The sequence below is a fragment of the Cuculus canorus genome, chromosome Z (assembly GCF_017976375.1).
Source record: "Cuculus canorus isolate bCucCan1 chromosome Z, bCucCan1.pri, whole genome shotgun sequence".
Taxonomy (NCBI): domain Eukaryota; kingdom Metazoa; phylum Chordata; class Aves; order Cuculiformes; family Cuculidae; genus Cuculus; species Cuculus canorus.
The window spans coordinates 74,405,342-74,431,501 of NC_071441.1; the positions used below are offsets into that span (position 1 = coordinate 74,405,342).

Sequence of the window (26,160 nt, forward strand, 5' to 3'; positions counted from 1 at the left end):
TATTCGACTTGTGTAAATCAAATCATGTTTAGGGCATTCTCCGTTCTTAGAAATTGAGTCATTCAGCAGACATTTTTTTTTCTCTTGTCTACTGCAAAATGTTCATCTTTTCTGCAAATAGATTTATGTCTACTTGCAAGTGTGTGCATAAAAATCCCATAAGCATCTACACCCTGTGTAATTGTTCCTGCTGTCTGCTGTTCCATTTCTGGGTGCTATCAATTCTCTTGTCAATCAGAGCTGGAACTCATGCTATGTACAGCACCTTCCATTTCTATTAAGACCCACTTGACCAGAAAATAGTAGTCACTGGAATTTATATCCCAAAAACTTCTTGTTGGAATTGTCACAGCATTCTGCTCTTTGCTAATGCCCAAAGCATTCACGTCCTACAACCTATAAGATGGATAAGAAACTGGTTGGATGGTACTATTCAAAGAGTAGTGGTCAATGGCTCAAAGTCCAGATGGAGATCTGTGACAAGTGGTGTCCCTCAGGGAGTCGTACTGGGACCGGTGCTGTTCAATATCTTTATCAATGATATTGACAACGAGATTGAGTGCACCCTCAATAAGTTTGCAGATGACACCAAGCTGAGTAGTGTAGTTGCCACACCAGAAGGATGGGATGTCATCCAGAGGGACCTGGACAGGCTGGAGAAGTGGAGAAGTGGAGCTGTGAGAAACTCATGAAGTTCAACAAGGCTAAGTATAAGGTCCTGCACCTGGGTTGGGGCAATTGTTGTTTTGGGTACACGATGATGAATGATGTGATTGGGAGCAGCCCTGCAGAGAACGACTTGGGGGTGCTGGTCAATGAGAAACTCAACATGAGCCGGCAACTTGTGCTCGCAGCCCAGAAGGCCCAGAAGACAAACCTTGTCCTGGGCTGCAGCAAAAGAAGCGTGGCCAGCAAGTCAAGAGAAGTGATTCTGCCCCTCTATTCCTCTCTTGTGAGACCTCATCTGGAATACTATGTCCAGTTCTGGAATCCTCAATGTCAGAAGGATATGGAGCTGTTGGAACAGGTCCAGAGAAGGGCTACAAAGATGATCAGAGGCTTGTAGCACCTTCTCTACGAGGTGAGAAGAGTTGGGGTTGTTAAGCCTGGAGAAGAGAAGGCTCCGAGAAGATCTTATAGTGGCTTTCTGGTACCAGAAGGGGCTACAGGAAAGCTAGGGAGGGGCTATCCATAAAGGCTTGTGGGGATAGGACCAGGGGGGAATGGGTATAAACTGGAGAGGGGCAGATTTAGACAGGACATTAGGAAGAATTTCAGACAGCTGTGGCTGCCCCATCCCTGGAGGTGTTCGAGGTAAGGTTGGATGGGCCTTGGGCAGCCTGATTTAGTGGGATATCCCTGCCCATGGCAGGGGGGTTGGAACTGGATGATCTTTAAGGTCCCTTCCAACTCTAACTATACTATGATACCATGATACTATGATAAGCATCTCCTTGAAAGCAGGACTGCCCTGCGTAAGACTCATGCCATCACCATCAGGGCAAAGGAAGGCAACAGGATGTGAAACTCTATCAATTTGAGCTTATATACGGGGAAGTTTTGTGACCTGAATCCGAAATTGCAAAAGTGGATGGAAAAGCGGAAGAACACCTTACCTGGCCCCATAAAAGTGAGGCAATTTTGGTCAGCTCTATCATTTTCATGAGGGTACTGCTATCTGGAAGTAGGTGTGGAAAATTAGTCTCTTTGGGTTTGGAGTTTTCTCTGGAGCTCAGAAAATTAGAGAGGGATTTGAAGCTGAAATTTAGGATTGTTTGAGTCTAGTTTCCTCTCCAGTCCTGATATACAGTGGGGGACACTGTTAACCTCAAGCATCCAAAACCTTCTAGTATTTCAGGAGGTTTCACTGCAGCTGATCCAGTCTACAGCTTTCCAGATGAGCAGAAAGACAAGCAGCCCTGTCCTATCCCCACAATCCAAACTTACAGCATGAAGCAGAAAGCTTTGTTCACCACCAGCTTCTGAGAAACGAACAGGATCACACCAAGAACAAGGCAGAACCAATAATTCCTCCTCCAGGACAGATGCATGTAATGGGGAGAAAGGAGAGTGTTTGAAGGTGTCTGAAGCTGAAGACAGTCATGCAAAAGGCCAGGGTCTTCCAGCCAAAGTGCTCCTTGTCTTGGGAGCCAGTTGGTCATAATAAATAATTGGAACTAGGATCACGACAGTGGAAAGAACAGTTTCCAGTGGAGGACCCATAGGTGCTTATGACTCAATCTCATTTTCACAGGCATTCAGGCCAGCCAAGGGAAATGGCCATTACTGATAAGAAAAGTGGTAGTGCACTCTGGAAAAAGGGTAGAAAACACAAATCTAATCAGGGGGACCCAACAAGCTGAATGCACTTGACCTTTCTTTGACCTGTATTTCTCTGGGTTTCATAAGAGAGAAGACTACCCGATATTTCTTGGGCCCCTAAAGACGTATCCTGTGCCAAAATGCTGTGACCACTTCATCACTAGTGAATGGTGCCAGGTGGTATCTCATCATCACGGTGAACCACCAGCATGATCTTCAGCATTGTTTTCTTGGCCAACTAGCTCACTTGCAAGCAATTTGTGTTAAAGATGTAGAAATAAATATTCTAGCTCTGCTATAGCCCTCAGATTACTATCTATTATTGATTTTTCAAGTAGGCAGTCATGAAGTTCCAACAAGAAGCCTGAGGACAATCACGAGAGACTTCAAGGCCTGGGGACAACTAGTTAAGGGAGTTAGTACCAATTAGCAACCAGTAGTGCTCTCCTCCACCCTTCCAGTAGCAGACAATGAGGGAAGAAACAGGAAGAGCCAATATCTGGCTCGAAGCCTGGTGTCACCAGCAGAATTTTGGGTCTTTTGGTCACAGCTTGGTTTACGAAACATCAGGTTTGTTTTGCAACAGATGAGTACACCTGTCCTGGAGGGCAGAGGGGGGTATCTTTGTACAGGAGTTAGTAGGGCTCATTGAAAAATCTTTAAATTAGATTTGACGGGTGGGAAAGGCGTTAAACCAAGCTTACTAGAGATAAGCCTGGAGGCAACACAGTAAATTTTAAGGACAGTGTGCTACTGAGGTCCTTCAGTCTTCCCTCTCAGGGGTAAAAATTCATGCAGCAGAAAAGACACAGAAATGTGTTAGAAACCACACAAGAGCCGGAGAATGGTCACGTAGGAATGAGAGGTTTTCTTCCCAAAAAGTTGGCAGGATCAATAGCCCAACCGAAGTGCACCCAGACCAACACCGGTGGTGGGGTAGCCCTGTATGTTAGTGAGTATTTTGATTGTTTAGTGCTTAATGACAGTTCTTAATAGTGCTTAACGATAGGCTTCAGTGTTTAAGGGTAAGAGTCAAGGGGAAGGCCAACAACACAGATATCATGTTGGGAATCTGCTATAGACCACCCAAACAGGATGAAAAGGCAGACAGAATAGTCTATAAGCAGCTGAGAGAAGTCTCAAAATCACCAGCCCTTGTTCACATGAGGGGTTTCAACCTACCAGATATCTGCTGGAGATAGAATACAATGGGGAGGAAGCAGTCAAGGAGGTTCCTGGAGTGTGTAGAAGACAATTTCCTGATACAGATGGTGAGTGAGACAACTAGGGAAGGCTGGACCTCTTGCTCATGAACAGAGGATTTGTGGGTGATGTGATGGTTGGAGATCATCTTGGGCATCATTTGCCAGCAGTCTTGGCTAACATGGGAGGTACAACTTGACAGGAGATTAACAAATGTGATTCCTATCTACACGAAGGGCAAGTCAAGGATCCAGAAAACTACAGGTCTGTGAGTCTGACTTCAGTGATGGGGTAGGTTATGGGGCAGACCATCTTGAGTGCTATCACATGGCATGTCCAGCATAACCAGGTTATCAGGCCCAGTCAGCATGGGTTTAGGAATTTCTACCTCCACGTTCCTTCCAAACCAACCTGATCTCCTTCTACGATAAGGTGACCTGCTTAGTGGATGAGCAAAAGTTTGTGGATGTCTGCTACCTAAAGTTTAGTAAAGCCTTTGACAACATTTCACACAACATCCTCCTGGAAAAACTGGCTGCTCATGGCTTGGACAGATGCACTTTTTACTGGGTAAAAAACTGGCTCATGGCCAGACCCAAAGGAAGGTGGTGAGTGGCATTAAATTTAGTTGATAGCTAGTCATAAACAATGTTCCCCAGGGCTCTGTGTTGGGGTAGGTCTTGTTTAGTGTCTTTATCTATGACCTGGATCGAGTGCACTCTCGATAAGTTTGCAGATGACACCAAATTGGATGGGAATGTCCATCTGCTTGAGGGAAGCAGAGGTTTCTCTGCAGAAGAACCTGAACAGGCTGGATCAATGGGCAAAGGCCAATTGTATGTGGTCCAACAAGGCTCAGCGTTTGGTCCTGAACTTGGGCCACCACAACCCCATGAAACACTACAGGCTTGGGGAAGAGTGGCTATAAAGATACCCAGGAGAAAATGACCTGAGATTGACGGTTGGCAGCAGCTGAACATGAGCTAGCAGTGTGCCCAGGTGGCCAAGGCATCCAACAGTATCCTTGTTTGGATCAGAAATGGTATGGTCAGCAGGACTAGGGAAGGGATCCTCCTCACGTACTCGGCACTGATGAGCCTGCACCTCAAATCCTGTGTTCAGTTTTGGGTCCCTCGGTACAAGGAAGACATCGAGGTGCTGGAATGTGTCAGGTTGGATCAAGAGGACAGTGGGTCTCCAGAGCGGGTGGGCAGGCAAGGGAATGTGCGTGCATCAGAGAAGCAATTTATTTTCGGAGCATACATAGGCAGCAGCATCCAGAGCCTTATGAAACCTCGGGGCAGAAGGTGTTTTGACTGTGCCGGGGCCAGAGAATTGCTGTGTAGGAGCTGTCTAAAACCTGACAACGCAATATTCGCTCCAGTTTCCATCACTGTACATGTGGCTGTGCTGGACACATACCACGAGAGGGAGCTGGACACCAGAGCCAGACAGCTCTACTCTCCTGCTATCCCGACAGTAGCTAACTAGAGGAAATGTCATCCAGTTGCCACACAGAGGAATGTCAAATAGCAGCTTTCTCTAGACAATTTCGACAGGCCAAAAAAAAAAAAGTGGAATAGAATCTGCCCACACTTTGTTTTTCATCCATGCTGTATAAACCCAAAACTACTTCCCTCAGCAAACCAGTGCAAGCTTGTGACAGACCCCTTGGTTCTCTGTGCTGAAACAGATTTTTCCACTCTGCATTTGCTCGTAAAAGCAAGATGATGAGAAGCAATGTGGCCACAGATGCCAATGGACACTGTTTTGCTGATGTTGCACCTCCTTTCTGCCTCCAGGGTGGCTCAGCCCTCACCTGGGCAGAGGTTCTGCCTCCTCAGCAAACACTTGGGATGAGCATCACTCTCCCTCGGTACACTGTGTGGTTGTCTCTCCCCCTCCTCCATTCCTATTGCCATCTCTCCATGTCCCTTCAGGGAAAACGCAGACTGGTGATTTTAGTCATAGTCAGGCTTACAGCAGGAGGTGAGACCTGGTGAGCTGCAGAGGTCCATTATCCTATGATCTTAAGTTACTGGAGCACTTTTGGAGCATCGTTTGGGTTTGACACACTCTCTCCCATAACACCCTCATAGATAATTTAATAAAGTGTGGGCTAGATAAGTGAACAGAGAGGTGGATTGAAAACTAGCTGAATGAAAGGGCTTGCAGAGGGTTTTAATCAGCGGTGCAAAGTCCAGCCAGAAGCCAGTCGCTACTGGTATAAACCAGAGGTAATATATACAGGGGGGGCAAAACCGTTTAACATCATAACTAATGACTTGGATAACAGGTAGAGTGCACCCTCAGCAGAGTTGTGGAGGATTCAAATCTGGGGGGGAATGTCTGACATGACAGAATCATGCTGCCATCCACAGGGCCCTCAACAGGCTGGAAAAATGAGCTGACAAGAACCTCATGGAGTTCAATAAGAATTGAAAACTCCAGCACCTGGGAAGGAATAATTCCATGCACCAGTACACGCTGGGGGCCATCCAGCTGGAAAGCAGCTTGGCAGAGAAGACCCTGGAGGTCTTGGTGGACAAGAAGTTGACCATGACCCAGCAATGTGTCCTTTCAGCAAAGAAAGCAAATAGCCTTCTGAGTTGCATTAGGAAGAACATCACCAAAAGGTCAGGGGACGTGATCTTTTATTTCCTTCTCTTTTACTATGCACTGGTAAAGCACATCTGGGATACTATGTCAAGTTTTGGTCTTCCCAGTATGGGTGAAGCAGGAACATAACAAGCAAGACCAGTAAAGGGACACAAAGGTGACAAAAAGATTAGGGTCTTTGTCATATGGGGAGACTTAGAGAGAGCTGGAACTGTGAATTAAGGTATATCTTATTAATGTGCACAAATATCTGATAGGGACACCAAAAAAGTCAGAGCCAGGCTCTTCGGAGTGTTACTCAGCAAATGAAGCTCAGCTTCTGGGGGTGATTTCCCCACAAATGACCAATGATGTGGAGCCTAGAAACATTGGCTATGTTTCACACCTCCTCAGCCCAGCTAAGAAAAGATAGACCAGGGCTTGAGCTGCAGCGACACACAGAGATCCATACATGGATTTATGTTATTTTAAAGCACCTGTTGAAGTTCAAGAGATGATGCAGCTCTCTGTGAAGACCTTATCCATCAAGAACAACCTGAGCCAAGGAGCACAGATGAAACCAGCAAGTATAATGGCAGTCTGTTAGCAAGAGGTTTTCAATGCGCTTCTTGAAGGCCACTGAGCCTTGCAAGAGGCGTGGAGACAGAGCGTGTGAAGCTGGAGCAGGGCCATAAGAGTCTTTCCCAGCAGAGCTGACGAGTTCAAGTGCTGTATCCAGCTATCACAGCTAGGCAGCTCCTGCCTGGCAGGCTAACACAATCAGGGATCATTCAAGCATTTATCTGGAACATCTCAGGTAATAAGCCTGGTTGGGATCCAACCACCAACCCCTCTTCTCATCATGTGAGCCACTGGATTCCATCCAAAGGGTGTTCTCAGAGCTAACTTCCTGCAGAGCACAGCAGGCAAAAGATACTAATTAATCAGCTTCATTGGCAGAGAGTTGATGAGTTAAGCCATGGGTTCAGCCCTCCTAACTTATGCAAGACTTAGGTGCCAGAAAGTGGTCCCAGTTGCCTTGTACTCAGCACCAAGCAGTCTTCACACATGCCTAAATTCAAGAGGCAACTCATTAGTCACTTGCATGCTCAGTTTGCACATCACTACATGGTTACACAGAGCTCACCCAGAGCTAGTGTCCTACTCCCAGGCAGATGGTACCCCATAGATACCAAGCAGGCACAGGGCATAACTTCACCCACTTGATGAGGAATGGTGTCTTCTGTTTTATTCTCCCCATCTTGAATCCCAAGGTCCAAAATACAGGATTAGATACCTGCACCCTTGAGTACTCAACACTGGAAGTTAGTAGTGACTGTTTGACTTGACATGGACTGAATTACACCTAGGAAGTTTTCTATGGGAGAAAGCATGTATGGGTTTGATCTTGATGAGACAAGACTGTGTCCCTGAATCAGTATGGCCATAAAAGATTCCACTGCCTCACGTATGTCAATGCAAGTGGCCAACGCCTTGGCATGCCTACGATATTAGCAGCAAGCACGGAGCTTGAGACCTTGGAAACACTGACAGTACCCTAAAGAAGAAGCTAAGGGTACATCTCTAGCACTAGTCATTGTTCTTTATCTCTGTAGTCATAGAAACTTTAGCAGTGGAATTTTACTGGGGTAGCTGTTAATGGGGCAGAAAAGGGTATATAAGCTTTTACTTGCACACAATAAACAAATTCCGTTTGCACCTTGAATGGAGTCCATGCCTTTAATCTCTACAGTTTTCTACTGTTCACACCTTTCTGCTCCAGTCCTATGGGAAATCTCAATCCTCAGGCAACCAGGAGTGCTTTAGCTGGTGAAGGTACACAGCCCAGGAGGCGCTCCTGCACCTGCCTTCAGCACCCAGTCTGGGATCTGGCCAAGACCTTTCCATAGGACATCTGTTGGAAATCTAGAGATTCCGTAGGCAATCGCAGCACTAGCTAAAACCTCCCCATAGCAAACTGCACCTATGATCCAGTGAACCCGTCAGGCGGTAGAGGAGAACATCACTTCTCTGCCTCTAGTTCCCACAGAAGGTTGCTGCCAGGGACTTCATTCCCACGCAGGCATCAGCAGATTGTGATCCTGTTATTTATTAATCAGTGCTTTGATAATCTAAATAAACCATCGCTCCAAGACATCCATCACAGTGCTGGCACTCAGTCACTTTTTTGTGAACCTTCTCCAACATGTTAACCTCTTTTATGCACCGGATTCGGACAGTGCGGTCTTGAATCTGGTTCCCTGGAGGAGGAAGGAGGCTGCTGAGCCCACACATCTGCAGCATTCCTGTGCAGATGGAGGCAGCAGAACCTAAAAGTGAATCGTGCACGTCCTCTGCACTGCACCCTTTTCACAGAGAGCAGAAAAGATGCTGAAGATGATGACCGATGAGAGGTAGCCTTGCTCATGCAGTAATACTGAGCTGATGACTCTACGCTTATGAGGCTGGAAAAATAATGCAGTGTCCAGCTAAAAACACCTCCTTCAAAAAACAAGCACCCTAAGAATGAACACAGTGAGAATAACTTCACTGCAGTTCATGTAGGCACCAAGGCTGTTTCCACAGGGCTGCAGGAAACAAAGTCGTACAGCTAGACAGGTTTGGGTTCAACAATGATCCATTCACTCTAGTACTGAGGTGAAGTTGTAGGGTTGCTTCTCTAAACCATCGCTGTAAAAGAGTCCTAAAGTGAATTAAACTGTGTTTTACATTAGCCTAACACATTCCTTAAGTTCTCAAGTTTGGTTTAGGAGGCATGGTTGTATTGAGCTGATGGCTGGACTTGATGATCTTAGCCGTCTTTTCCAAGCTTTGGAAGCTTGATGATTTTATGATTCCACGACTGTCTGCCCTTTCTTCTGTAATTCACTCTCTCAAATCTTCCCTCTCCAGCCTTTTCTCTCCTTTTCATAGCAATTTCACAGCCTTATAAACCTCTGAAATGTGCCACACTTCTGACATTCCACATTCCTCCAGTGAGCCAGAGAGACCAAGTTAAAAAGAAAAGAAAAAGGAAAAATACGCCTTGAGTGTCTCAAATAACTGATAAAAAGCAGTTAAGCCATGGAAGGTCACAGAGTCCTTTGCTCTGATGTGTTTACAGAATAGCACCTGCAAAGACTACTCAGAAAGCAGGAAAACTCAACAGGCTGCTGAACTCGACATGCTCTGATGAACACTCCGAAGTCATTGTTTTGAGAGAGAAGGATGCTGAGCTGTCTTGGATATGGAGAATAACACTGGAAAGGCTGAGCTCAGGTACACGGAGAGGCTGCTTTGAAGCTCTGAGTCCTTTTAAGTGGTGATAGAGGAGAAAGGACAGAGTTAAAGGAGAGTTAGTTAAAAAACAAAATAAGAAACAGCAAGGAAGAGGACATTTGGATAGGCTGTTGGCAAGAGACCAAGGACAAAGAAAGCAAAAGGAAAGGTGGAGAATTCAAGGAGGAACCTTCTTAACATTTACTTGGAGCTCACCAGGTGGGAGAAGAAAGAAACTAATTAGTAGCATTAAGACAGGAGCCATGCTAGCCTATATAAGCTGGTGGGACACTTTCTTTTTGCCACTCACTTAGCCCTGTTTTCCTTCTGTTTTAGCCGGCAAAGCAACAGCTACCCTTGAACTCATTGGAGAGGTAAGACTATTTTCTTTGTTCCTTTTCATGCTCAGAAAGAAATGCGCACTCTGTTACTGACTTGCCTGGATCTTTCTTCTCCCTCAAAACACCTAACGAACAGTATTTAAACAGCTTGATTAAGTGAGAGCAGCAAAGGCTCAAAAGGAGCACAGAGGATGGGGATAGTCACAAGAATTTCAGTTATTAAAAATTTTCTATCAGGGTGAGGATTTATTAGTACTGCTTAGCCCAGTTGGCTGAACCTTTGGGGACAAAAAGAAAAGGAAAAGGAAACAGAAGAAGAAAAGGAAAAAGAGGGAAAAAGTCTACCTCTTTAACATCTCCTTTTACTGCCATTCTATTCTGCAAAATGAAAAATGCCCAGATAGTAATAAGATGCAGTTAATGCGATAGTATCTCTGGATTTCGCTGTCCCTTAGAGACAGATCTCTGAAAATTGAATTGCAGATGGGTTTAATGAATATTTGAATCTGAGGGATGAGCTTTCTTTTGAAGTCATGTTTTGAAATGTGTCTTCTCTGGGAGAATATGAACTTAATTTTTCAGCGAGGGTCAAGTGCATTATAATCACTTTGTTTTGAGGAGTGTGTTTGTGCATGCGTGTATTTCTGTACATAACACTATAGTTATTCAGCTTTACTAGACCCCTGTTTGCATTACACAGACTATGCTGGAATCAGAGTTGTTGAGAATCTGGCCCTTTCCTCCTATTGTACTTGGATGCAGGAATTCCTCTAAAAACATGCTGCACACAGAGCTGGCTGCCCACACACTTCACAGCAACAATTCAGAGAATGTAAGATACAATGACTGTAATTGTGCAGTAGCAGTTCCTTGGACAAACAAATACCACACTGTAATTTAAATCCTTGTGATTTATGGAGTAACTTCAGTTTTGCCAGGGCGAGAGGAAAATTCCAGAAAGGAGAGAAATTACTAGATAACTTTGCTGCATTTTCAGAGATAAAAGCCCAACAACTGGCAACACCCAGCTTAGAAATAACTATTACCTGGGAGTCTTAAAACAATTAGCTAAATAAAAAGCCATGTTTTTCTCCCAGCTGCAAGCACAGCACCACTCTCAAGTGCATAATGCATAAAAAATGTGTGAATGGGCTGTCTCAATTTCAGCATGTGAATAAAAAAGTATTTATAGGCCAGATGTTGCAGGAGGGCAGCACCAGTACAGCTTCTGCTACACTGCAACTTTAACGAGGCATTACTGAGATGCCGTAGATGTGGCGTGACATGGAAGAAGTGTACACAAGTGGAAGAGAAATTGATCTAGGGAGACACGAAGTTGCATAACGTCAGTGATTTGCTACAGAACACTTACTAACTTGCAAAAGATGATAAAAAAATAGATTAGCTTCTTTGTCCTGCGATGGTTTCATTTTGATGCAGGAGATATATTCATTTTCCTATTCTCACTGGTTCCATTTCATAACTGATATAAAAGTATTTAGATAGGTCTAGCTGCAAAACTTTCCATCTTGCTTACATGAGCATCCCCAGTGAGGATGGCAGTGAGACATTATTGAAAAGCACAGAGATATCAAGGGAAGGGGAAGAAGCAGCAAACATCTGGAATCATCGGGGGAAAGCAGCCCCAGATCTAGCTCTCACTTTGTGCCACACACTATGGAAAAACAGTTTTAAGTAGTTCCTCAGCACTTGCAGCATAGCACAAATCAGCCTTTGCACCACAGGGATGAAAATCGCATTTGGACTCACTCTGCCTGTGTCCTGCAGCTGCTCCTATATCACACAAGACTCAAACCAGAATCAGAAGCCAGCATTGTATTTCCTACCAAATACATGTCTGGGTCACCTCTCCAGAGCACAGATGAGATCAGGCAGTGCACGTCGAGCCGTGTGCCTGAGAACAGGACTTACAGCCTTTAGTTCAGGGTCTGAGATCAAAAAAAACACTTTCTCAGACTAACAGAAAAAAGGAATAAGCAATATTACAAAAAATCCTGCCCCCTGCAGAAGCTGAGCAGCCTGTTGCAGCAAAATAGTCCTTTCACAATTATTTCCATTTCGCTCCTTCATACACTAAGGAAAATAGACCACTTTGACTGAAAATGCATTTAAACTTAACTTCAATAACAGGTCTTCAAAAGGCATGTTGTGGACTGGCCTTCATGCAATCACCATCAGAGAATGCACACTTCAGTTTGAATTAAATTTTAAATGTAATTGTCTTAAAATTGTTTGATCCTGTCCATTATTTTGGGATGAGAAATGTTTGTCTTATAACCTTTCTTTAATAGGTGCTACCATTACTCCTAAAACAAGGTACGTTCGCAAATTACTAGTTGGAGCGTGTATGACAGCTACTGCTTCTTACGATGTCAAAAATTATTAAAAATGCCAAAAAATTCTACACTGGTGACAGTTTCTGTGCATTTCACTATTTCTTTATGCTTTCTTTGTCCAACTAAGTAGGAGTAGTGCATGTCCTCCATGCACTGCATTTCTGGGCAGATGGGGCAAGCCTCATGGCTGTGGTGATAGCCAAACCACTGCACACAAGAGGCAGTCCTCACACAGCTACTCTGATGTCATCTGGGGTGACAATGAAGCCAATGTGGCTGGATCTCAGTCTTCACAGTGTCGTGAAGACCCCACCTGAAACCAGGCATAAAATCATAGAATCATAGTATAGTTAGAGTTGGAAGGGACCTTAAAGATCATCTAGTTTCAACCTCCCTGCCATGGGCAGGGACATCCCACCACATCAGGCTGCCCAAGGCCCCATCCAACCTGGCCTTGAACGCCTCCACGGATGGGGAAGCCATAGCTTCCCTGGGCAACCTCTGCCAGTGCCTCACCACTCTCATGGTGAAGAGATTCTTCTTAATGTCCTGTCTAAATCTGCCCCTCTCCAGTTTATTCCCATTCCCCCTGGTCCATTCCCCACTATCCTTCTCCAGGCTTAACAACCCCAACTCTCTCAGCCTGTCCTTGTAGGGAAGGTGCTCCAGGCCTCTGATCATTTTTGTAGCCCTTCTCTGGACTCGTTCCAACTGCTCCATCTCCTTCTCACACTGAGGATTCCAGAACTGGACACAGTATTCCAGATGAGGTCTCACAAGAGAGGAACAGAGGGGCAGAATCCCCTCCCTCCCTGCTGGCCACGCTTCTTTTGCTGCAGCCTAGGACACGGTTGGCCTTCTCATGTTGAGCTTCTCATTGACCAGCACCCCCAAGTCCTTCTCTGCAGGGCTGCTCCCAATCACATCATTCATCATCGTGTACCCAAAACAACAATTGCTCCAACCCAGGTGTAGGACCTTACACTTGGCCTTGTTGAATCTCATGAGGTTCTCACAGCTCCACTTCCCCAGCCTGTTCAGGTCCCTCTGGATGACATCTCATCCTTCTGGTGTGGCAACTACACCACTCAGCTTGTATCTGCAAACTTGCTGAGAGTGCTCTCAATCTCGCTGTCAGTTGATAAAGAAATTGGAATATCTTGATAAAGATATGGAAATATATTTAAATAGCATGTGTTTAGCCTACACATTATATAGCAGGCTGCTCTGCAAGTGATGAGGGTGTCTCCTAATGATCTCCTTCTCCTTTAATATACACAAGCTGATAGGAAAGATGAACTGAAGTTTGTGTAATCCCTCCACAGAAAAACTCATCACTTGATTAACAGAGACAAAATGAATGTATGTTTGGCCAGTGGCCTGACCTGAAAGTGCCTCTGATCACCTCCCAGTCACTGTGATTTTGATTGTTCTGAAATAACAGGTATGCAGTGCACTGACACAGCCTTCATCATGGGTGAGGTTCAAGCCAGGTTGGTAGAAATGACTCGGTTGGTCACCTGGTCATTTTCCTATGCAGTCATTTCTGCACATGAAAACCCAAAGCAGTTCTGCAGTCTCAGACTTGCACCACGCAGTTCTGCCTTAAGAATGCATTTAAGTGCCTTCCTACGTCAAAGCAATTCAAGTTTTGATGGATTAGGGCCTCCAATTTGACGCATTTTCTTCTCTACCATGTGAGTGAAACAGAGTGACTCCAATACCTCTTCACTCACACATTATATCCCACACTGCAGACTCCTGTGGTGCAAACAGCTCCTCACTCAGCAAGAAGGGGAAACTTATTTGACATACTTGCATAGGACACACGGCATCACTCTGCAAATAAATATCGAGTAGCCCTTAACTTTATGGATTAGTATGGGAGAAAACCTACGTTATATGAAGAGGAAGATTCTTTAAATTGAAAATGTAAATGCACCTTCATCAAATGAAGAGCATTTATCTCGGCTGGAAATTTTGATTTAACTCAAAGTGCATTGAATCCTCTTATACCATTATTTCAGAATAATATATGGGAAAAGCGAAGGTTAATGAATCAAGGTAAGGAATTATAACTGAGACAGGAAAAAGCCTTTCAGCTTTCAGACACCATTCCTAGCACTATTTTCATCCTTTTATTTCCTTCCTCCTCTACTTAGGCTTTTTGCTTTTGTGTTCTACACAAGGTCACATTCAATACCCTTCTATGTACTGGTCCTTTCTTCACACCCTTTCATGTGGAGTCTGTCGTTGCTTTAACAGGGCCCTTACAGAAGGCAGAAAAAAAAAAAAATCTGTTATTTGTGCATTATTATTTTGTACTTGGCATTTGTATTTCTGAAGTATGGCTTCTCTTTCCCTAGCTGCCCAGAAGGCTTTTGCTGAAGTTGCAAGTGAGTCAAGTGCTAACTCCAGTAATTACATAATTGTATCATCTTATTTAGGCTATTAACTCACAACTTAAATTCCTTTCTTCTCGCACAAGCTGCTACTTACCAGTGAGACCTGAAGGAGCTCTGCTCCTGTATTCACTCAACAACGTACTTTGGTTTGCTTTTTCTTTGCCTTGACAGTTACCAAGAATTCATCCTACTCTTTGGGAAACTGAGTGCACTCCAGGGAAAGATTAATTTGCTGACTTCTTGTTGAGAATCAGCCCTCAGACAAATGATGTACTCTTTACAGGATATTTTCTTTTAGTTCTTTGTTTACAGATAGATGTAAGTCTCTGATCCATGTGTGCAAATGCAGCTGTCTAGAACTGGATGAAGAGCCAAAGATACTCCAGCAGCTCCTAATCCAAAGGACATGTCTCCCATAGGGGTCCTCACCTCTGCCAGACCTGCATGGATGCCTCAAACATCTTATTTAAGCCTAAATATATTTGTTTGGCCTATAATGTTCCATTACTTTATTCAAGTCTTGATACAGAGCCTGCTAAATTTAATAAGAATCTTTTCATTAGTTCCTGAGGGTTTCTTACTACAAGTTCCAATATGTGGTCAATTATCTTGTCTTATGCTGAAGAACAATGGCCAGTACAGACCAACTAAAACCCTACTGAGCAGCTGGTGGGGAGAGGGAGGCAACATAAGTAAGGCAGGATGGAAATCAAGCACTCCAAATTTGACCTTAATGTCTTCAGTCAGTGATGGTTACTTCTAAAGTTGGGGCATCTAAAAGTAGAGTTCAATAAAGAAAAAAATAGTGTATGTATGTATATAAGTAATGGAGTAAGGCACCACGAACAACCTTCAAGCTCAGCTGACGCTGATGAGAAAGATTGAATCAATCCCAATAGGTGGCAATATAGACACCCATAAACCTAATTTTAGCTTCCTATGGTTGAGGGCTTATGGATAAATTCAAACTGGAAATATGAGTTAAGTGGCAGATGAAAATCATTGAAGGATCTTCCTAGACGTGGTAGATCTCCATTAAATTGAATCTTGAAGTAAACACCTAGTTAAGTAAAACCAGAGTCTTCTAATGCCATCTTGTTCTTCTTGAAGTCACCCTTTAAATCAAAAGCTGCTTGATTTCTAGAAAACATGGTATAGCTTAGCAAGGTGCTAAAACCAGGTGAAATACTATGACGCAAGGCTCAGTGGTTCCCTGTGGTGTTCAAATCTATGACTGTATGAAAGTCTGGAAAGACATTGCAGGATCCCAAGAGCCCATGAAGAAGGAATGTGCTCATGGAGAAATGAGAATCAGGTGTTCAGCGTAAGGATTTTCCTTTTTCAGGCTCCACTATAACACTTGATGAGCAGTAGTATGTAGTCAAGAGAATAAAGAGGGATCAGTAAGAGGTATTGTAATGAACTGTCTTTTTTTGCCCTTGAATTTTACCGAAAGGTCAGAACGTCAACATGGAAAACAGTGTTGATGTCAATGTAGAAACCGTGGAGGAAGGAAGGCCAATAAAACAGAATCCATTCAGCAAAGCTGGGAAGAGAGTCTGCAGAGCTGTTGGGTACATCACTGGAGACATGGAGGAATTTGGAGTCTGGCTAAAAGGTAAAGTTACTTCATCATGACTAATTATGGGGATTCCAAACAATTACATCAAAGGAGTAGTAGCTAACTTCTATGTAGTATGATTCAATTTAGAGTAGTAAGGAAGCTGCCTCTGCCCTGACTTATTTTGTTATGTAGGGAAAATATCAGCTTTGTACAGAGATCCACATACTTCTTAAATCTTGAGGATGACTGAGATGAAGTTTACCTCCAACTTGCCGTGTACAAACCAAATTTAGTCCCACAGAACATAACCCAAAATGATTATTCTCTTCATAATGCTTCCTGTCCTTTCAGCTGAGCAGTTTCTGTCAAGCGTAATGCCACTGTGAAGTTAAATGACACACAGGTAGATGTGTTTTGTCCCCATAATAAATCAGCAATGGAATACACACACGATTTGCGATGTGAGGGGCAGACATCATAAATTAGCCAGTTCATATGAAGCTGGTCCAACCTACTTAGTAACAGGGGACTCTGCAAACTACACTGTTCATTTCAGTTTTCCAGGTGTAAGCCTCCAGTAGAGACCATAATAAATCCCAGTCAGGTTTTGCGGTGATGTTGATTCTTTGTTTCAGTTATGCTGCCAAGTTCCACTGTCAAAAATCTACCGGAGTTTCAAAGAAAACCATCCCTGATCAGTATCATCTGCATATTTAATGGAGGGTTATTTATTATTTAATTTGATGTCTTCTAGATAAACCTGTCATGATCCAATTTCTTGACTGGGTACTGCGTGGTATATCCCAGGTGATGTTTGTCAACAATCCCCTCAGTGGGATTATCATAGTTGCTGGTATCCTGGTGCAGAACCCGTGGTGGACACTCACAGGCTGCTTAGGAACAGTTGTCTCAACTTTAACAGCACTCGTTCTGGGTCAGGACAGGTAAGTCCATCCTTTTTACCCTTCAAAACCAGACTGTCAGTTCAGTGCAGACTTAGGTGTTAAACAAGTGACAGAGATGAAAGACATGTATCTAAGTTCACTGGTTATGTATATGGCCTGGTAGGACCAGACAGGTCTTCTCACCAGCTACTTCTGCTGCAAAGGGACACTGGGCATGGCTGTGGAAGGGGTAGCTGGGTCTGAGAGGACACAGGACTCAAGAACATGAAATTGAAGGTAGGTGCACAAGCCCTGTCCGTTCATTGCCACACAGAGTCACAACTGTATGAGGAAGAATCATAGAATCATAGAATAGTTAGTGTTGGAAGGGACCTTAAAGATCATCTAGTTCCAACCTCCCTGCCATGGGCAGGGACATCCACTAGATCAGGCTGCCCAAGGACCATCCAGTCCGGCTTTGAAAGGAAGAGGGTCACATGAGCAAACCTCCTACGGGGCAGAATATTTTAAGATGGTTATTTCTTTCACACAGGTCAGCTGTTGAAGCAGGCCTGTATGGCTACAACGGGGTCTTGGTGGGGTTGCTCATGGCTGTTTTCTCTGCTAAGGGAGACTACCACTGGTGGCTGCTGCTGCCAGTAGCACTGGTGTCCATGATGTGGTAAGTCGCATAGTTCCTCTGCTTCTTATTCCAATCCCAGTACCCCCATACTGAGACTCTGTTGTTGTATTTTTATGTACTATAGAGACAACAATGGGAAAGAAGCACAACTGGCTCACATGTGCTACTAAGTCTGTATCATTATTTGCACTTTTAAACTCAAATGTAATTGCAAAACAATTAAAATACCCACATAATCACAAATAAACCCAATGGGGAAAAGGAAAATTGATGGCTGATCATGTGTAATTCAATGCCTTAAATGTTAGCCATATGGCTGCAATGCATCAATTCATTTTTTCTCTAGAGAAACATTATTTTACCTATTCCCTACCATCATTGACCACGTGTTTCACCTATTTAAGCCACCATATAAAAATGTCATGAAAATTTACCTCTCCAGGCACAGAAGTTGTTCATTGGTCCCAAGAGATTATGGTTGATGCTAATGAAAACAAACAACTAATAATGCTCTACTCATATACATGACACCATAATCTGCTAGATATTTGGATAGTGAAAGTTTTGAAAGCTGGTCTTTTGCCCCCAAATATCCGTTAGGAGATTGCTAATCTACTCATATCATCAGTTTGCCTGAAGTTTGCGTAGCTATATGCTCACTTTAATAAGAATAGTTTTGATATCAGCCTTTACTTCTGATGCACAAGCTCGAACGAGGACACGCAGCCACTGTCACCATTCACACAGAGCTGATCCTAAATTCAGTCCACTCTGAGTACTAAAATATGAAAAACTAAACATTGAGATCGAGCTGTGGGACTATTAAACACTGGATCCTCCACACAAATGGAAGACATTTGCTCCTTCATGGTCATTAAATTCACACCATATATTGCATAACATGACAGGAATCTGTACATTGCCAGCTGCCCTGGGAAAGGTAGGAAATTTACCGAGTTATCCTAGCATATCTCTGATTTTATCAGAAAGACTGATAAAATTCAACAGGTTTTTTTTTTAAAAAAAAAAAAATAGCGATAATTTATTACAGTTGATTTTTTGGTGTTCATTTGGGTTTTTTTCCTAGCTGATGATCTCCTGGTGAGACAATTTTTTTCTTCTTCTAGCCCTGTTTTTACCAGTGCTTTGGGATCAGTCTTCTGTAACTGGAATCTGCCCGTTTTCACCTTGCCTTTCAACTTGGCCTTGACCCTGTACCTAGCTGCATCAGGACCCTATAATATCTTCTTCCCTACAACTGCCATTCAGCCTGCAACAGCAACACTAAACATCACCTGGAGAGATGCTGAAATCCCAATGGTAGGATACCTTAAACATAACAGCCTTCTCCATTTACAAAGGAAACAGCTATAAAATCATGTTACCTTCTTTTATGTTACTGCATTATGGCCTGGCACTACAAAAGTGCATTTATTAGACAGCTATTATCCAAAATGTAAAAATCTACTCCAGGAATTGATATTTTTTGATGGCTTGGAAACAGGAATCTTTTTGGAACTTGGTATCTTTCATTTTCAGTTGGATTTAAATTATATCTTCAAAGAGCCTCTAGAATCTAATTACCCATTACCGTGTTTATACTGATCAATGCCCCACAGATAAGGTTGTGCTGAGATTGCTGGTTAATTTTAATTTTCCATTTAGAGAATGCTGTGCTTTTAAAATTGCATCTTTCTGATTAGAAACGACCAAGCAGACATTACTATGGAAGAGTGGTTATAAATGGGTGCAGGCACATATTCACATAATTTTAGTTAATATTCAAGTGAGACCTTTCAAACACACAAAAAAAAAAATCTCTTGTTTAGCCTGGTAAACAACATAGATAAGAGAGTAATAGCTTTCCCCAAAGGCTCAGTGGACTATTTTGAGAGGTTCCCAGGGAGTGATTAAGGAAAGGATGTTAATTGACACTAAAGAGCAATCCACACCAGTGACATTTCTAAAAGAATGTTTACCACGGTTCATAATTTTATGGCAACCATAAAAGGATTGTTCCATGTGGAGGAACACAAAATTTTGATGAAAAGTGTCTTAAAACCATCTCTAAGCTGTAACCTAGTTGTGGTCTGTCCAATCAGCCAGCAACTCTCAATCACATTTCTGGTGAATCTCAATAGTTTAAGGTCTATAAACACAACAGAGTTAAAATCTCGTGCAAGTAAAGTCTTGTAATTCTGGCCAAGGCAGTGTTGGCCGTATCATCCTCAGATATGCCCACTGAGAAGTGAATATCTTCTCAAAGGCACCATCTACCTGAGCATTTCTGTTTCCTAGATTCACTGTCATACTCTGTACCATCACACAAAATTGGCCAACTCAGAAGCACTTGTAAAGATAATAAGAAAACTCTTATAAGTCCTTTCACAAAAGGCATTTACCTTTGATCTTAGAGCAAAAATATTAGACATATAGAGCACAAGCAGAGGAGCCCATCGCTAGGGAGTGAGCCATGACTCATTTTCATCAAAGGGGAAACCCTGTGGAAATGCCCTACTGCCTCCTGAGAACTGTTCAAACTTTCCAATTACAGTCCAGAAAGAGAGACAGTGAATGCCGAACATCAACATGGCCAAGGAAAAGGGATTTTTTTTTAAAAAAAAAAAAGTAGTAATTATTTACCAAGCCACTAACAAATTGTCTTTTGCTTCTTGTTGTCTTTTTTTAAATACCTGCAGCTCCTGCAATCCATTCCAGTCGGGATAGGTCAGGTTTATGGCTGCGATAACCCCTGGACTGGGGGAATTTTCCTAATTGCTTTATTTATCTCTTCTCCACTCATTTGTCTACAAGCAGCAATTGGATCAGCAGTAGGGATGCTGGCAGGTGAGAAATTGACTTGCATGTGGAATAAAGGAGGAACTGCAATGAGCAGAGCATTTTACAGTCACAAATATTTCTTCCACTGGAGAATGACTGCTTGCTAATATGTATATATACACACTCATCCATTCTAAGAATTCTATTGATGGACTTCCCCGTTCTCTTTCCTGATTTTATCATGGTGGAAATCTTCAGAAGAAAGACGAGTATATTTGGCTGACATGAATTTTTATCATTAAATCCCTCATTTCTGAATATATTCTGATATTTTTAGGAGCAGCTTAATAAAAGTCATAGCCATCAGTCTGAATGTGCAGGCCTTAGGGATGCATTTTAGGTTCACGTGTACACTCATTCACTCATATATATTCTCCTGAAACCTTATGGCCAAATTCAGCTTAGCAGCATCAGGGAAATTCTGCCATGATTGCATTAAATTGAAGTGGTTTTAGTCTTAGATCAAGGAAACACAACTACGAATAGGAACTCAGTAGATGTATGTATACAGGCTAGAGCTGAATTCATATCATTTCTAGCTGCTTTTATCTGTTTGGCCAAGGAATGACACATCTTTGGCTTATTTTGCAGCACTGAGCTTAGCAACACCTTTCAGCAAAATCTACTCTGGCTTGTGGGGCTACAACAGCTCCCTCTCGTGCATTGCGATCGGAGGCATGTTCTACGCTTTCACCTGGCAGACACATTTGCTGGCGATTGCCTGTGGTACGTACCCAATGGATCTTAACTACTGCCATGTTTCCTTTTGAACTGAGACCAGACGCATCTATGCTGGTGGAGCCAGATGACCACCCCTAGACAGACAGATGGACTGAGGCGAGACTGACGAACGATGGGGCCATTGCTCTAACATACTCTGATGAAATAAAAGCAGTGCTTTTTATTTCAGCCAAAATTTGTGTTCAAAACAAAAGACACAATTAGTGGACTCTGATTAATTAAGGTCTCTGAAATCAGATGCATAGTTTTCAGGCTCCAGTTGCATTTGTCCAACATTGCTGGGTGAATCATATTGTTCTTTCCAATCATAGATATCAGGTCAAACTCCTTCTTTGGAGGAGGACGTATCTAGACTTTCAGAAAATGGGAGCTCAAGATCAGTCCAAACCTGGAGTTAGACAGCACGGTTTCGACAGTCTGTTGCAATGGATACCAAAGGCATGAGCCAGGCAACACAGAATGATTGAAGAATTATTTATAAAGCAATTCCGTATGAAATTTCAGTATTACAGTGAGCTGGGAGTGAAACTATTGCTCATTTAGTGCTCATATAAAAACGATTTATCTTTGTATCTCATTGACCCACCTTCTAGCCCTAGAAGAAGGAGAGATGGAGGTGAAAGGGTTATTTTCTTATTTAACCCCATTCCTTAAGATGCATATTTTCCAAGTCACTGCATTTTTCAAAACCACATTTCTATAGCCACACTTTTCATCGCTCCCCTTCTTTTCCTTTTTTCTTTCTTGCTCTTCCTAGGAGGTCTGGGTTGGAGGGGATACAGTGCAAAAGAAAGAACTGTAAGAGGGGACTGTCCAGGAAAGGTAGTAAATACTGGTTGAGCTACCCAAGGCAATGTGGGAGATATTTGTCCTCACTGGTTTTCTCCATGAGCAATTGAACTCACTAGGAATTAACTTAATTAACTTTCTTTTTTCACAGCGCTCTTCAGTGCCTATCTGGGAGCAGCAGTGACTAATTTGTTGTCCGTGGTAAGTAGTGTATCAGCTAAGATCTTGTTTCCAACAGCGGATTTGAACTCTGTGTATTTTCTTGGTTTGTTGATCTAGCCAGCAAGACTTCAAGAACAAACACAGAGCTGATCTAGGTGAGGAGACACTATCTGCCCAGGGGTTTGGCACTGAAAAAGGCCTCTTACAATCATCAGTTACTACTGTTCATGCTTAGAGCTTGCATGAACTTCCATAGCTCATCCCTCAACACCTCTGAGACAACTGCACGTTTAACACTTTTTTTGCCTGAAGTGATTGAGAAATGGGACCTCAACACATGTAAATTAAACTCTCAAGTTTGATTTAATTCCTTTGCCCAAGTGCCCCAAAGTTTAGTCAATACAACATCCCAGGGAAAAGCTTAGCACTTCTGGTACCCACTGCTTACTCATCTCCATCCAATCCTATTTCATCTACATCCAAGCCCACTGCAAGTGGACAAATCGAAGGCGGCATTCTCACCAGACATGGCAGGTCAATGCACAAGGTCAAGATCTTGTAAAGAAATCCTTCTTCCCAGGGGAGAGATTCCATATAAAACCAAGTTGAAACTTCCTTGAGAAAACTTGTTCGAAGACACTTGGTTCTGAGTTTTGTTCAAGGTCCAGGGGATCAAATTAATGGAAGGCATATTGTAAATAGGTGGTTTGTATTTTTCTTTGCAGTTTGGGTTGCCAGCTGGAACCTGGTCATTTTGTTTGTCTACACTGACCTTCCTGTTAATGACCACAAAAAACTCTGCCATCTACAAGCTACCGCTCTCCAAAGTCACCTATCCAGAAGCCAACCGAGATTATTATCTGAAGGTGAAGAAACATCAGAGGTCTTGTCATGAGGTATAAAAACCCAAGAGGAGAGATACTTTGCAGATTTTAAATCAGGAGTTCGAAGTTCTTCCTGAAAAAAAAAAACTTTTTTTTTGTGCTACAGAGTCAAAAGACAAAGAAAACAAATCACCACTGCTTGGGGAGACGTTTTCCACCACATTCATTTGTTCTATCTTCATTAGATAGTACTATGCTATGCTGGAAAGACCTCTCCCAAGACCAATCTGTAATGATTTAAAAGCACATATGCCCAAAACCACACTTAAATTTTAAGCAGCGGGGAAATTATTTAGAAATTAAAAAAAACTAAAATCTCTTTGTGAAAGCCAAGTCACAGCAATTGGACATAAAGCAATAATGAGCAGAGCACCTCTCAGCATCTGATTGGACTCCTAACTAATAGCTAGAACCAACTTAGAACAGCAATAGGATACGTCTCAGAAAGCTTCATAGTAGCCGAGAACTGGAATAAAGACTACTCTTTGCTAAGCAGAAAATAGGTGGTGAAGAATTCTGCCTGGAGGCGACACGCAGTAGTGATCATCACACACTATGTGGACACGGATAAATTGCAGGCAGCTTTGTTAACACTTGCAAGACTTATGGAAAAAATCACACTAATGGCAGAGAGGGGGCTTCTATAAACCCCAGATTTTGGATGTTTTAGTTTGCACTAGGCTCTAACATTTCATGAAAAAAAATATTTCAGGCCTATCCAGTTGCAGAGAAAAGTCTGTAAACCCAAGGCCAAGAAAGCATATGTCAGTGAAAAAAAAAAAAAAAAAAAGTCTTTTTCTAGCAAAACAAAGAATTTTCATGATTTTGTGTTATTCTCATGATTTTTCCTAATTCTTTAATTTGGTCATGGATGAGCAAAGGAACGGAGAGTAGCAAAGTCATTGCTCTTCCCTTCCTGTGCAAAAAAATGGTTCTGCGCACACAAAGAACTAATTTGAGCTGATCTTTCTGGCTTTTCTTCCTATACCATCACCCTCGTAGTCAATCTGTAAAATGCTACACTCTCCCAGCCTGCTGCTGAAGTTGCTGCTTTGCCACTTCTCTCCACCCCACTATGGGAAAGGTATGGTTGTGGGACTGAGGGGTATCTCAGAGCTCTGCAGCAGACCAGCCTTGTGCTGTCTCTGCTTGGGCTTCTGGGGTCTGCAGCTAGGGAAGGAGGAAACCGACCTTGCACCCAGCAGGCTGATCACCACAGTGAGTGATAACTCAGCCACCTCTCTACCTGGGTCATCGAGATACTTCATCTCATGATGAAGCTGACATCTTCACCAAAAATACTCCTTATGCTCAGGTGCTCCACTTGGCATTAGCCAATGTGCAGTAATGTCATAGAATCACAGAACGGTTTGGGCTGGAATGGACCTTTAAAGGTCTCGTCTAGTCCAATCTCCCTGCAGTGAGAACAAAGTTTCAACTACATCAGGTTGCTGATCCTGGGAAAAATCAAAACCTGTTCTTCTTATGGCAGAGGAAATATAACTTAGATTGTGGATAGTGCTACTGGTGATTTTTGAGACTGGGGGGAAAAAAAACATCTTTTTATGAACACTAAATATATCTGAGTGAAAAACATATTTTGAGGTGAACCCCGGCAGTATTTTCTGGTGAAGTGTTAGGTTTTTCAGATGTTTGACAGTATTTCTGTATGACTGAAACTCCAGAGAACACTTGTAAAAATGCACCATTTACTGTGTTTTAGTTGGTAAATACCTACATAATATTGTATGGATTTGATTTTTCAAATAAATGCTCATACTACTTTGAGATTGGTATGTGTTTTCCTCTATTATCACTAAGCTCTTTGAAAGATAGGTTATCTCTTAAATAAGTAGTGTAGGAGATATTGGAATATAAAATTATGAAATCAGTGTATGAGGGATATTTAGGAAACTTCTAACTTCTGTTCTTTGTGCATATGTAGGTTTGTATTCTTAAACATAGAAGTGCAAAGTCTGCCTCCGTACAGGAGGTACAATCAATCAAAGGCACAATGTGGTGCCTGCAGACCTTCAGTTGGGGCTGGAAACCTCCTCAAGACCAGATGAGGACTCCTTCCTAGGGGAGATGCTGGACAGACCCCCACAGTGATGTTAGTGAAGGTCAAGGTCTGTCCAGTGGATGCACTTCTTCATTTGTCAAACTGTGATGAATATCTTTCAGTGTTTGAACTGACGTCTCCACACCCAGGACCATGTGTGTCTCAGAGATGCAAACCTCTAGGCTAGCTTTGACTTCTATCTCAAAATCTGCTTTTAAGCAAGCATACATGCTTTATGACCAGTGTAAATCAGCAGATTTTCTCCAACTGGTGCTATTTCAGCTTGCTGTTGCTGAGCAACAGGGATGTCTTAGCAGTACTGTAAAGAAACCATATGCACAGAAGAGAAAAATGACAAAAGACAAAGGCTATGTCTCAGCCATTAGAAAGACTATGTAAATCATTCAAAATTACTTCCTTATTTTACACCATCCAGATAATTCATTCTTTCCATCACTCACGCAAAATAACAGTTATTTGGTAATTTGATGTGTATATCAGTCAGAAAATACATGTCATGCTTTTTCCTATTATCTTTCATAATGCAGCCTTGGCTAACAGGGCTAATTTGTCTTATTATTAAAACTGTGCTTTCTTTTTGTCCTTTATATCAAATAAATACTAGTCACAAAATTTTTTTCAAGAGCTCTTTTTACATTCTTTTTTTTTGGCACAGAGGTGATATGACCATCATAAGAAACATTTGTGCTGGGTAGGAGTTTTGGGGCTCTTTCACGGACTACTTCTCTCTCAGTGCCAGCAGAACACAGCAAAAGAGATGTTACTGCATTTAACAGTCCTAAAATTAAACAAAAATTAAAAAAAATAAAAGCAAACACAAAATCACAACACCAAACCACTCAAAAACAATGACATCTGCTTGGAAAACAGATTTCTTCCGAAAGACTAACTCGAATGTACTTCCTCACTGCCGTTTCCTAAGCCACTTCCATTATTTCTGTCTGATACACACAAATCTGTCCAAGACTCCCAGCCTTCACCATTTCACTCTGGCATGTCTCCTGACCCCAGTAGCCTCTGCTGTGTTTCAGCTGCACTCTAGCTCTGGCTGCAGCCACACACCT

General features: G+C 42.6%; 1 protein-coding gene across 3 annotated transcripts; it reads left to right on the plus strand.

The window, feature by feature from the left end:
* The first annotated feature begins 9,252 nt into the window (after positions 1-9,252).
* On the plus strand, positions 9,253-25,523 carry LOC128849175 (urea transporter 2-like). Of its 3 annotated transcripts, none has more exons than XM_054054525.1 (10): positions 9,253-9,402; positions 9,739-9,776; positions 15,962-16,123; positions 16,824-17,013; positions 17,507-17,635; positions 18,724-18,916; positions 20,296-20,443; positions 21,029-21,163; positions 22,119-22,168; positions 22,855-25,523. In XM_054054525.1, the coding sequence occupies exons 3-10, from the start codon at positions 15,976-15,978 to the stop codon at positions 23,029-23,031; spliced, it is 1,170 nt and encodes a 389-aa protein (XP_053910500.1). In that variant the 5' UTR covers positions 9,253-9,402; positions 9,739-9,776; positions 15,962-15,975; the 3' UTR covers positions 23,032-25,523. The 3 variants fall into 3 exon arrangements, with proteins under 3 accessions (XP_053910500.1, XP_053910499.1, XP_053910498.1); XM_054054524.1 differs by lacking the exon at positions 9,253-9,402 and adding an exon at positions 9,431-9,621; XM_054054523.1 differs by lacking the exon at positions 9,253-9,402 and having other exon boundaries at positions 9,638-9,776.
* The last annotated feature ends 637 nt before the right edge of the window (positions 25,524-26,160 follow it).